The sequence below is a fragment of the Chinchilla lanigera genome, unplaced genomic scaffold, assembly GCF_000276665.1.
Source record: "Chinchilla lanigera isolate Chin_1 unplaced genomic scaffold, ChiLan1.0 scaffold00003, whole genome shotgun sequence".
Taxonomy (NCBI): Eukaryota; Metazoa; Chordata; class Mammalia; order Rodentia; family Chinchillidae; genus Chinchilla; species Chinchilla lanigera.
The window spans coordinates 30,071,124-30,084,637 of NW_004955404.1; the positions used below are offsets into that span (position 1 = coordinate 30,071,124).

The window sequence follows — 13,514 nt, forward strand, 5'->3', positions numbered from 1 at the left end:
AAGGGAAAATATAGTAACTAAATAGTTGTAATTAAATTATAGTGTATCTCCTAGAGCATACTTGTGCTAATTCATGAAGAAGTCTCATTTTGAAATACAAATTCAGTGTTTACTGTGGAGGTGAATACATTATGAAATTTTTGTTACTGAAGTTTTGTGGATTGGTTACATGTGCTGTTTGCTATCACTTTATAGTTTCTTGTCTGTATTTCAAGTTTACATGTAATTTATTCATTTCGTTTTATAAATGCCTAGTGTCAGTGATCAGATCTATTCAACCCTGGTAGTGGTATTGTCTTGGTCCTATAATCTAGTCCATAGAGTATTTCAGTGTTTATGAATCTTTAATCTACTGGTGCTAGCCCTGGGGCCCTAGAATATATAATGGTATTTTTCTCATAATATTTTAATGAAAACTATTTTGAATGCAAATAGTAGAAAATAAAAGAATGATAATGTTTGTGTTATTAAAAAACCTTTAAAATATAAATTTTTCACTAAGTCTGAATTTTTCTTTTAGTAGTTTAGCTGGATTCTTATATAAGCACAAGAAAGAATATATTATTCTTTTTCTCAACCATAGACTAAAAGCTATAACATGCACAAAAGAAGGGTTTTATATCAAAAAGCCAAACAGCCATTAATGATATCTACTATCCTTTTTTCTTTTTTTAAAAGTAGGAAGAATTTTTTAAGAGAAGGAAAGTTTCTGTCTGAGAGGGACAGAAGGGGGCCCAGAAAGTTGGTTGCCCACCAGCTCCACTTCTCAAGGGTGTTATATTGAGCAAAGCCACAAGGTGAGATGGGCTTAAAGTGAGACAGAGATATAATCAATCAATAAGATTACAAGTATAGTTGCTTAGGTAATATCGATCCACTGGCAAATCATAGGATGGGTGTGAAATGGAACAAAACTATGGTCTATCAATATGTCTGCTATCATTTTTATATTTTTATATTTACCACCAAACTTTATTAAAAAATAAGAAAGATTTAATTCTCTTAGCTTTAAACACCATTCTACTCTGATAGCTCCCAAATCCATATCTGTAGTCTTCATGTCTTCTGAGCTATAAAGCAAATATCTATGTTCCTCTTTCACATTTGCATTTGGGTGACACCAGTGGAGTTGATACTGGTTAAGGTATATTGAGCACTTAGGCTGTGTTCCAGGCTGTTCTCTAGTGTTTATCTCTTTTGTGTAAGTAGTCATAATTTAGGCACTTTTCTTACCCTGCTGTAAAAAAGAAGATGAAACCAAGGTGCCAAGTCATTAAACATCTTATCTGAGTCACACTTGTATGCAATTATTGTACAGGGATTTGTAGGCAAGAAATGATATTCTAGATGACACACACTTAAACCACTATACACACCCTCTTTAGGGATTCTCTGTGTAGTTGGCTGATAGACATTTGATGGTTGGCATATCCATAGTACTCCTCTTCCACTCACTGTTACACCCAAACACCTTGTTATTTTTGATGTCATCTTGCTGAGACAAAATACCAGACACCCAAGATTAAAGAAAGAAAGGTTTATTTAGCTGACAGCTGTAGAAGTTTCAGTTCATAATCGGTTGGCTCTAGGGCAGGGTGGATGGCAAAAGGGCAGCCTTTCATGGCTGTAGAAGACAGTGAAAGCAACAAGAGGGGAGAGGAAGCTTCTTTCTGTCCTTTATATTGAGTGCAGGCTGCCTCCCCTAGGGCAGGTGTAGCACTCACACCTTTAATCCCAGCACTGGACCATGGATCAGTCACAAACTCTAGATTCAGCCACTTCTGAACAGCCCATTCCCCCATGACTGCCTGGAGCTTTGCAGTGACATCCAGACCCAAACCTTAACATTTTCTATCAAATTTCACATCTTGTTTATCAACTAATCCTGGCAGGTATACTTTTAAAATGTCATTAATTTGACTTTTACTACCACTTACATAATTAGCAGTCTAGTCCAAAGCCATCAGCCATCCTATTCTCCATCTGCAAAATTATAACCTCTATGTGAGTCTCCCACTTTTCTGTTGCCCTCCTGCAGTCATTTTTTCCCAGTGCAGCAAGCATACCATGCTCTACTCTTGTTCAAAGTCCGTTAACCTCCTATTCCCATACCAATATGAAATGTGAAATTGTTACCATGACCTACCAAACTCACATGATCTGGCTACTGGTTCATTTTCTACCCAAATATCTTTCACTTTCTCTTTCATTCCAGAAATATTCATCTTCATTCTGTTCTTTGAACTCTCTCAACATTTTGTTCCTTTTGTTGTAACACTTATCTGCCAAAACTGTGCGGATTTTTAAGTTTATGTTTATCTTTCTTCAAAGTCTGTATTCTTCCTGAAATAATAATGTTACTTATAACTGTTTTAACTTTAACTTATTTTACTGTAAATTAAATGACAAGCTCTGATCTGTACATGATTCCTAAAGTTAGATCATGTTTTACTTAACATTATAAAATACTTTCATGTTTACTCGTGTCACAGGAGTGAATTTGATGGAGATTTACAATCCCAACTTCTGAGTAAAGCCAATGAAGAAGACAAAAACTGTAGCAGAGCGCTCTCTGTGGTAAGCACTGTTGTTCGAGCTGCCAAGGACCTCTTGCACAGAGCTCTTGCTGTGGATGGTAAGACTTTCCTTTTCCTTTCTTGATAGTTGTACTTTAGATTCTGTATTCCTTAAATTATCCACAGTCATTGAAGAGAAGCCATCTTGTGCAACCCCAAAGTGTTTTATTCACTATAGATCTGTGTATACATTAACCCACTTATGCCAAAAATTGAGTTTTTGCATGAAGTTTGTATATGTTACTTGGAAAAATTCAAGGAACAAGAATTTGAAGAGAACACATTTCATCATGTTTCATTGCTGTGAGGGTTCCAAAAATGGATTACTAATCATTAAAGGGTTAATTTTTAATCAGTCATGCTCTCCATACTCTACTGCAGATTTTTGTAGATTGTTCAGAAACAGTGGAGCTGAGGATATAGCTTAGTGATAGATCTCTGACCTCGAATGATCATGGCCCCGGATTTAAATCCCTAGTATAAGGATAGAATGGGGGGGGGGGGGGACAGGTAATAGCAGAAACAATTATCTGACATTCTAATTCAGTAAGAGAAAAAAATCTATCTTGATTAAACTGGGTGTTTGCCTTATTCTGTTTTTAATCATCCAAAAACTTTCCCCTTCTTTCTGTCCTGTAATGTGTCACCATTCACCCAGATGTCTGGGGAACTACCCATCTACCCATCTTCTCAGATTCAGTTGCCTCACTTAAGTTCTATGGGTTCTTGCCTTGTAAACTCTCCAGTCTGTATTCTTCTCTCTCTGTTTTCTCACTGCCTAGTGCAGGCTGCAATAGTAAAAGCTCGTGATGGATAATACTGTAATAATGTCACTGCCACCTTACCCCTATTTTTTTTTTTCCCCGGTACCGGGAATCGAACTCACAACATTGCGTTTGCCAGTCAGGTGCTGTGCTGCTGAGCTAAATCCCCAGCCCCCACCTTATTCCTGTTTCCCATCTAGTTACCTAGTCTTCTGTCACACTGGCAGCAGTTATCAGAAGAACATTCATTGTTACCTCCAGTTGTTGTTACCATTTACAGCATTTGTTCCTAAGCCTGGTTATACATCAGTCACCTGAGAAGCTGGTTAACTGTATTTAGACCATCTCTAGGGATTTAGGCTAGGCTAAGAAAATTTTTAAAATAAGTATGCAGCCTATTCTGATGCAGCAGCAGATCTAGAAGTCATTATTTCAGAGAAAAATTGTCCTATAATGTAAATGTTTTTAGAATCTAGAATTATCTTACCTTTCTACCACCGTATTCATGGATAAATGATTAAAATGTCCATCAACAAAGTGGTTTCCTTGGAAAATTAAAAGGTAGTATAACAATAATAGAAAACATTTTTGGGGTGCTTTATATATGCAGGCATTATTCTATACATTTTACATATATTAACTCATGTAATAGCATCTAGTGAAAAAATATTGCTATTGTCTTATTTTGCAGATTAAGTAATTCTCTTAATGTCACTTATATAGCCATCTTTGGTGCCACTAGTTTAAAATCATGGCTCTGTTTTTCTATGTTCTAGTCCTGGCTCTATCATCTTACAGGTATCTAAAAGGAATACACATTAAATACTTAAACACTGTGTTTCCCTTTCTAAATAGTAGGAATAATAAAAGTGGGTTAATTGAGGATTAATTGAAATAACGTACACAAGTAAAGCCCTTTGAATAGCACCAGGTCCTTTATGAACAGTTAATGTCAGCCATGATTTTGTATAACATGTATACAGTACAGTCAAATTACCTTCTAACTGTGGTTTTAATGCCTTTTTTAGCTGATGACATTCCAGAACTGCTTAGCTCTTCCAGTCTGTTTTCCATGCTGCTTCCCCTTATTATAGCCTACATAGGACCAGTAGCTGCTGCTATTCCCAAGGTGTGTAATTTAATTCTGTAACTTTGAATCTTTTAAATACTATATCATTTTTTAGATTTTGTCCCTTTAAAGGTACTGTAGTCCTTGAAGCACCTGAGTTACAGGTACTAAGCAGAGATAGATGTGTTCATGACAAAAGTTAATTAAATCTTGCTGTTCTTAGTATTGTCCATTGGATTACTGTGCTTACATATGAAAAATTGGAGAAAGGGAATTATGTTTCAGAAAAATGATAAGGAAACATTTAGTTAGCTGAAGTTTTTTTTTAGATTTGTAAGACTGACACCAAATTTGCACTGTCTTTACTAACAGCAATGGAAAAGGATAGCGCTGTTTTAAAGTAGTGATATTCTCAAGACATGGAAGAAGTCATAGACTGTTGGTTCTTTGGTATAATTAAATACTGAATAGAATCTGATTTGCTATATATCACCAAAATGCAAAATTGTTTAAAAATATAGACTAGGTTATTTTAATGTAGAATTCTAAATTTTTTTATCCATAGAACGCATTTTTCTTGAAAACAACTTAGCTAGTAAAACATGTGGATGAAAATTGTTACTAACAAGAGGGTAGCCAGCAATTGTCATAACTCATAATTTGAAAACATTTTATATCTATAATTTAATCATTTTTTTCAATTTACTAGGTGGCTGTAGAAGTCTTTGGCCTTGTTCAACAATTGCTTCCTTCAGTTGCTATTTTGAATCAGAAATATGCACCCCCTGCATTCAATCCCAATCAGTCAACAGATAGCACCACAGGAAACCAGCCTGAACAAGGTCTCTCAGCTTGTACGACATCTAATCACTATGCTGTTATAGAGAGTGAGCACCCCTATAAGCCTGCCTGTGTGATGCACTACAAGGTAGGCACTGATTCCTAGTCAGAGTTTAAATTTCAAACTTGATTTGAGGTTCTCTAATGATATTTTAAGAATGGTTTGTCTGTGTCCAGAAATGTAACTTTTAAAAATAGTTCATCAGTATAGAAAATCTATGGGTAGTTACACATCATCAGATATATAAAAGACTTTAAGACAGGACTTTTACCTTAAAGAGTGTAATGTTTTTTAGTTTTATGCAAGTTGTTCTCAAATCTTTTTATAACTGTAGTATAGTATATAATGCTAAACTTCTACAATATAAAGCATGGAAGTTTAGCTGTATACTGTATACTGTACTACAGTTATAAAAAGCATTAAATAAGCTACAATGTAAGCATTAAAATTTGTAAATCATATTTTTAACTGATATTATTTGTACCTTAGCCTGAGCTGTTCATAAAAATTTACATACCCTATGTAGGATTTAGAGTAATCTACAATACTTAAATGAAAACTACCTATAAATGTTTGCAAACTTAATACCATTATAAAATACTCACTAATTCTTTCTTAATGTATCATACAAATCAATGAGTCATCTACATCAGTTTAGTTATGTTAATATTTTGTGTACTTGTAAAATTTTAGTATGTTTTTGTAGAAAGTATTAAATATCTAAAAGTAGGCAAGACAGTACAGTGTTCCCCATGTATTCATCTCTCCAGGTTCAACAGGCTTCAAGTCTTATTTACTTACCCCTCCATTTGCTATCCCCTCTTGTTATTTTAAAGCACATTTATATTTTCTTATATATATCTCTAAAATTTAAAGACCTTTAAAAATAAACATATTTCATACTTTAAAAATGAATAATTCCGTAATATCAAGTATCATGTAGATTTTACCAGTTTGTTTTAATTCCAATACAGAAAAGATGGATACCTTGAGTTATGTCCCATTAGTCATTTTTAATCTTAAAACCTTTTAAATCTATAGATCCCCCTCCATCTCTATATTTTTGTTGCTTTGAATTTTATTTGTTGAAGAAACCAGATAATGTGTATTTGTTAGGTGAACGTCTTTTCATATTACCTGCTTAGTCCTTTAGACACTTGCTTCCTTACTCTCTGGACTGCTAAGTTGTTCTTGCCTTCCTTAGATCTGAAGCCACTTATCTTTTCAAAAGACACTGGTACCTTGTATACACACACATACATATTGATGCACACATTATTTTTATATATTTTATGCATAATATGTATGTATGTGTATTTACATCGTTACATATATGTATATGTAGTTTTTTAAGGATGAAATACGTTATGTATTTTTACTAATGACATTAATTCAAACTAAGGACCAAAACGACACATGAATCTCCTTTCTGATACATCTAGAATCTCTGTTCTCAATGACAATAGGACTATGAAAATTAGAAAATTATTTTATTATTCATTTGTTTTGCATACATGCATAGCTGAAGGTGGGTAGATGGGTGGTTTTGTCCTTTGAGCATATCCAAACAGATGTATAGTCAAATTACTGTATTTTTTAAAATTTATTTTAAAAATAAAAGACGGAAAACACATTAACAAACAGACATCTATTTACAAAGTAGCAAAAGAACAATACAAACAATACAGAGTTATAGACAAGGTGGTATAAAATTAACAATGCTTGTTGTATTATGTATTGATATCTTCAAAGTGGTTTCTCAAGAAAACAGAGACATGCAATATTGATCAATCAAGTACTCAATTAAAGTTAAGTATAATGTCCTGTTCTCTGTGCTGTTTTCCTAGTATGTTATATTTTGTTTTAACTTTATACTTTACCCTTCTATTTCACTTTTTAAACACATGGATGCATACGTATGATGTACACTTGTGTAGGGTACGTGTTATATTTATGTCTTCTTGCCTGTTGTCAAGGTGACATTTCCAGAATGTGTCAGATGGATGACAATCGAATTTGACCCTCAGTGTGGTACCGCACAGTCAGAAGATGTCCTCCGTTTGTTGATTCCTGTCAGAACTATTCAGAATTCAGGATATGGACCAAAATTAACATCTGTTCATGAAAGTCTTAATTCATGGATAGAATTAAAGAAATTTTCAGGACCTTCTGGATGGCCTACTATGGTCTTAGTGTTACCAGGTAAGTATTTTCTGTTTTAATGAAAAATATGTGTATTTTGTGAGACTATGTTATTGAAAATGTTTATTTAATTTTTAGAGGAAATTATTAAACACTTAGTATGTATCTGGATTGGACTCCAGGAATAAATAAGATGACCTGGGTAGGGGCATAGCATGGAACAAGTTTAGAAGGAAGTGTTGTGAAAAAAGCAGAGTGTTAATATTGGGGTAACTCTTTGTGTAGTTGGGACCAATGTATAGAAAAACCAGATGATTTCTTTTATTTCCCCAGTGAGTACTAAATTTTCAGAACTTAACGAAGAACTCCATTTCTTCCCTTAGAGAGAATTTGTGAACCCCTTCTGATATATGTTAAAATTATTGCAGTTGGCTTGAGAGCTTATATATAAATGAACCTGCACATAAGAATGCATAGTTGTTACTACTTATACTTGTGTTTTCCTTTTTAAAATTAAGTTTTAAAACTATGTGTAGTTTGTTGTGTTTATAACCAGTTAACCACAACCCTTTCAAAATATTTGAATTCAGAAACATTTCCTTTCAATTTAAACTGCCGTAATTTCCTTGTGAAAAGATCAGAAAAAGCCAAATGTCAGGGTAATGGATTACCTACTCTGAAATAGAAAATATTAGCCTAGGTCATGTCAGTAATTGATAAATTAAGATAACTGAAAATAATGACTTTCTTTATAATTTAGTCAGGAAAGTTGATTAGGAGAGAATTGATGGTAACAAAACAGTAATATCCATTCACATAAGATGGTCCTGTTGTTTTTAGTGTTGCTTTTAGCAGTTTGTTTGAGTAGACATAGGAGCTTACCCCCCCCCCAAATTTATTTAGGTTATAATATCTGATTTCTATAGCAACTTATTTTGGGACCAATAAATAATAGGGAAATTTAATAAAGTAGTTTCAGATTTTGACCTCTGTTCTTTCTCTTACTTATTTTTGTAAGGAAATGAAGCCCTTTTTTCTTTGGAGACTGCTTCAGATTATGTGAAAGATGACAAAGCTTCCTTTTATGGTTTTAAATGCTTTGCAATTGGATATGAATTTAGCCCTGGATCTGATGAGGTAAAATTAAATCATCTTTTCATTCTCTTAAGGAAGATTATGTTTTAAGCCTCCTACTGATTTAAGTTGTATGGTTGCCTATACTCAAGTCCAAAACTTATTTTAAGCTGAGGGTTTATAATTTAAAATATGTTGTAGCTTAGTTGTATGCAGTAAATTTTGCTACTTTTATTACATGAAGAGAATATGCAACATGACCCATTATAATTGAAATGTAATTTTGAAATGTAATTATGTCTTCCCTGAACCTAGTCAAATGAGTGAAGCTTTGTGAGTACATAATAGAACCTGATTTCACAGAAGTAACCATCCACTTTTCTTAATGTTTTAAATCATACACTAAAACAAAGCCAAGGTCAAAAGTCGATCATGTTCTTTCAAAATAATGAATGAAGAATTATTTTCACAAGGAACCTGAACCTTGTAATATGACATATGTTATTGAATCTCTTCCATTCTCACTTTATTCATTAGTTAAGACATGCTTCTTTCTAGTTTCAAAGGTGATGCTTGAATTCAAGTTACATTTGCTCAATAATGCATGTTATCCCCCAAACATTTATTAAGTGGCAAATTTTATGCAATTCTTCAGGGTGTCATTCAGTTGGAGAAAGAATTAGCCAACCTTGGTGGGGTTTGCGCAGCAGCTTTGATGAAAAAGGACCTAGCACTTCCTATTGGTAAGTCTGGTTAAGTACCAGGTATTTGTTCATAATTTTTAAAAATTTTAAGAATAAAATGTTTATTATAAAATATCTAAAATGATTTGCAAAATAAATACTGTAATCACACACTCGTGAGCAATAATTACTTAATATACTTAAGTCTCAGGTTGGTTTAAATGCAGATTGGACAATAATCCTATAGTCTTTTATTTCCACAAATCCATGCCCATGTATATTCTCCTTACAAATATACATGCTGTGTGCCAAGCATTGGGTTAAATACTGGATATATAATGCTAAACCAAAATTCTGAGATATTTCTAAATGTTCTAGTAGAAATATCGAATAGACAGTTTGATATTCATCGTCTGGAACTTAGGGATTAAGTTGATAGAAGTGACATTTGAACACAGTTGCTATTTAAAGAGTGTAGGATAAAAGCTGGGCCTAGCAAAACTTCAAAGATGGACAGATGAGAAGGAAGTTTCATATAAGATTGTAAAGGTAATGAAACCAATAAAGGAGGAGAAAAACCAAGAGAATGGATGTTGATGGGATTTTTGCATGCTGCTGAGAAGTTAATTAAAATCTTTCGGTATAGTTAAAAACTTGTTTACATAGTAAACAAGAAATAAATGAGCAAAATGAGAGAAATATAACGTCTTTCAGGGGCCAGGGATATAGCTCAGTGGCACAATGCCTGCCTGGCAAGCGTGAGGTCCTGAGTTCAATTTCTGATACCTAAAAAAAACCTAAGGTCTTTCAGAGTGAATTGAGAAGGAATGGAAAGTGAGAAAGAGGGAGCTGTGTTGAATATAGATAGCTTTACGAAGTATTTTTGTGTGAAGCAGAACAGAGATAAGGCAGTATCAGAAATAGTACCTTTATATGAAACAGGTTTGCATGATACATATCTATAATCAAGAGGGTAAATAAGAAGTCTTTTAAAATACTAATTTAATTCTATAATATTTATGCATGGTTTAACATTATATTTTCACACTATTTAGGAGTAACAGGTATTATTTTATTTCTCTAATTCTCACCCCAAAAGTCCATCTATACCCCTTCCTTCTGAAACTAAACTTTCCACCCTATCCTTTAATTTCTTTCATTCTCTTTATCAATCCTTTTCTCTTTCTATATTCCCCTTTCTTTTTTTTTTTTCCCCCGGTACCAGGAATCGAACTCACAACCTTGTGCTTGCCAGGCAGGCACTGTGCCGCTGAGCTAAACCCCCAGCCCCTCCCCTTTCTTTTCCTAGTTGGTTTCTTTCAATCTTCTCAGTTCTCTTCATCCTACTTTATATTGGTATGTTGGAGAAAAATAAGACCTCATATAGTCTATTCATATGAGGAAAGTGTTAGCAACCTCTCTCTAGGAAATTTGACAATAACTGTTAAAATTTTACTTGTATATATTTTCTGACATGGCAGTTTTTATTCACACTTTCCCAATGATCAAAACAAATATTTTAAATGAAGAGTTCATGTAGTGCTTGTGATTGCAAAACTTAGAAGCAACCACAGTCTGTCAGTTGAGACTTGGTCGAGTTAAGTTATTGCTCATTGATACGGTGGAAGTCTGTGCAGCTGCTATGGCCTGACAAAGAAAGATAGCGAGATTAACTGAGCAAAGCAAGTTGCAGAAGCAAGTTCTATTTTTGTGTGCATTATCTTACTATTTGTGTTTATTTATGTCTATTGACACATCTCCAGTAATAATTTACACATAGTTTCTAGAACAATAATACATAAACTATTGACACTGTTTATCATTGAGGAGAATGTACTAATTAGAGAGTAGAACTAACTATTCATTTCACACTTAGGTGCAGTTTGAATATTTGTACTTGAACTTCATAATTTCATAATTTAAACTACCTACAATCAGTAAATAAAATATATTTTATATTCAGCAGTAAAGGAGAAAATGGCTGAAGGATAAAGTTACTACCTTATGTTTTTATGTGAGTTATCATTATTTCCTAACTGTAGAGCTCTTCTATAACTCAACCAAAATATAAAGATTCAGATTCAGAGATTCCCTCATTTTTTAACAAAAATGTAAATACGCTAAGTTCAAAAGGTAACCTTTATCTGCATAAATGCAGTATATATCTCTTGCAAGATACTCTATGACTGCTTCTTGATTATTGGTTTAAGAATTGTAGCTTATATTCATTCACCAGAAAATATTTTACCTTTAAAATGTAAAGCACCCAGATTTATCCAAATGATAAATCTTTCCTTCTGGAGTAGCACAGTTATCAAAAAATATATAACAAAATGAAGAAGACTGAAATGTTTAAATATTAACATATTTTGGTAAAACTTTCCACTTGCTTAATAGGTAATGAATTAGAAGAAGATCTTGAAATTCTTGAAGAGGCTGCATTACAGGTACGGTCCCAAACACTGTAAGGATAAATTTTGTTTCTTACTGTGAAGCAAAATTTTACAAAATCAGCCTTATTCCTCCTTCTATTCATTCGCAGTTATAGAGACAAATGACTCATAACTGCTCTCTTCATGAGAAGGGCCTGTGAGAGTCCTTGCTGTACTATGTGGTGGGTATTGTCTTGAGACACCAAAATCCTGTGGGAGAAACAAGACCAAATCAAGTACCAGGGGTGCAGCAGAGGCTTGCAAAGGTGTAGACATTTAAATTGCATCTTGACAGGTTCAATTTTCCACCTAGCAAAAAGGGAAAAGGCATTTCATAAAAGAAGCTAAAGGTGTATAGTTGTGTTACATATTTTGATAGGAAATAGCAAACATGAGGGAGGTACAGTTAATGAGTTTGGACTGTGATAGACCTGCATGTCACATTAAGCAGTATTTAAGCAGGGATTTAAGCAGTTGGGAGTGATTAGTTGGTGGCTGTTAACTGTTGTCTTATGTTTATATTTGTGTAGAAATTAGTTAAGTAGCCCATTTGACATTGTAATGGAAATACATAGGTACTATCTTTCAGTTGAAGTGCTTTGGGATACATTATGTCAGTCTTTAATATTTTATTACTCAAAATTGCCAAGGGACTGTTATATTGCTCTCTTAACTTTAGTAGTATACCTTTATTTAGCTGTTTAGCTAGTAATCACTACTAGGATGAAAACATCAGAATCTGTAGGCAACAGTTTTCAAATTGTAATACCTGCTTACCCCACTGCATACAGAGACTATCAGTGGCAGATGAATTTTGCATATTGAAATAGTATAAAGGTAGAGAAACTAAGTTGAGAGCCAGACAGTCAGTTGGATTAGTAGTAACCAGACTACGGGATTTTCTAGGTTTTTAGGATTATCTAGAAAAATTTTTATCCATACTTAGGGTTGCTTTTTATTAGATAAGGAAAATTCTTTAAAAATGTTTAGTATTTATTATCATCAATATCTTATAAAATAAAGGGCATTTTGATAGCCCAAAATAGATTATATTCTTAGAATAAAGGATCCACCCTATTCTGTCATTTTTTTTCTAATTTCCTCATGTCTCATGCATCAGAGAACATCAGGTGCACATTTGGGGAGTATTGATTCAGCTCATTCTCATATTTTGTGCTACCTGTATATAGTTAGATTTACATAATGTCTGTATGGCACTTTCTAGCATATAGCATCTTTAACATTATTTCTCTTTTTATAATTATCCTTTGCATCTTATAATAACTGAAATTCAGAGAAGTTATAATTTATCTAGACAGTTGATCACTTGGGAGATAAAAGCTAGCACTCAGGGCTAGATATTACATTTTATTTTCTGAGGTGAATTAAAGCAATAATGATAAAAAGAAACATATTTCATCTTCACTTTATCAAGTACTATTCTAAATATTTTGCATATTTTTACTTCATTCATTCACAAATAAATGTGAATTAGAGATTCTTATATCTATTAACAAATGACAGAAAATGAACAAAAGCACAGAAAATGAAATAAGTTGTCCAGAATCACACAACTACTAAGTACCTGGGTTTAGTAAGTACCTGGATTTCTAGCAGTTCAGCTACAAAGTCTGGTTTTTCACCAGTAATTTCTGATCATAGGGAGGCAGGCTGTTCGCAATAATGATTAAAAAAAAACTGGATATTAAAAAACCACCAGTCCGTGTTTGTTTAGAAAAATAGTTTAGATTTTTATGCCTTAGAATACAAAAATAAAAATTATTTGAACAAACATTTAATAAATAATATGTCAATCAGTATTCAAGTTCAAGAGAGTCATTAAGGATCTAGGGGCTGGGGATTTAGCTCAGCGGCAAAGCGCCTGCCTGGCAAGCGCAAGGTCGTGAGTTCGGTTCCTGGTACCGGAGAAAAA

General features: G+C 33.4%; 1 protein-coding gene across 13 annotated transcripts in view; it reads left to right on the plus strand.

The window, feature by feature from the left end:
- Mycbp2 (MYC binding protein 2, E3 ubiquitin protein ligase) overlaps positions 1 to 13,514 on the plus strand; it is a 254,112-nt gene that overhangs the window by 138,999 nt on the left and 101,599 nt on the right. For all 13 annotated transcript variants that reach the window (XM_013516419.1, XM_013516422.1, XM_013516429.1 and 10 more), the window contains 7 exons: positions 2,493 to 2,635; positions 4,369 to 4,469; positions 5,119 to 5,337; positions 7,227 to 7,452; positions 8,411 to 8,529; positions 9,122 to 9,209; positions 11,547 to 11,596. In XM_013516419.1, coding sequence (XP_013371873.1) covers positions 2,493 to 2,635; positions 4,369 to 4,469; positions 5,119 to 5,337; positions 7,227 to 7,452; positions 8,411 to 8,529; positions 9,122 to 9,209; positions 11,547 to 11,596 — 946 coding nt within the window. The remainder of the gene's footprint in view (positions 1 to 2,492; positions 2,636 to 4,368; positions 4,470 to 5,118; positions 5,338 to 7,226; positions 7,453 to 8,410; positions 8,530 to 9,121; positions 9,210 to 11,546; positions 11,597 to 13,514) is intronic.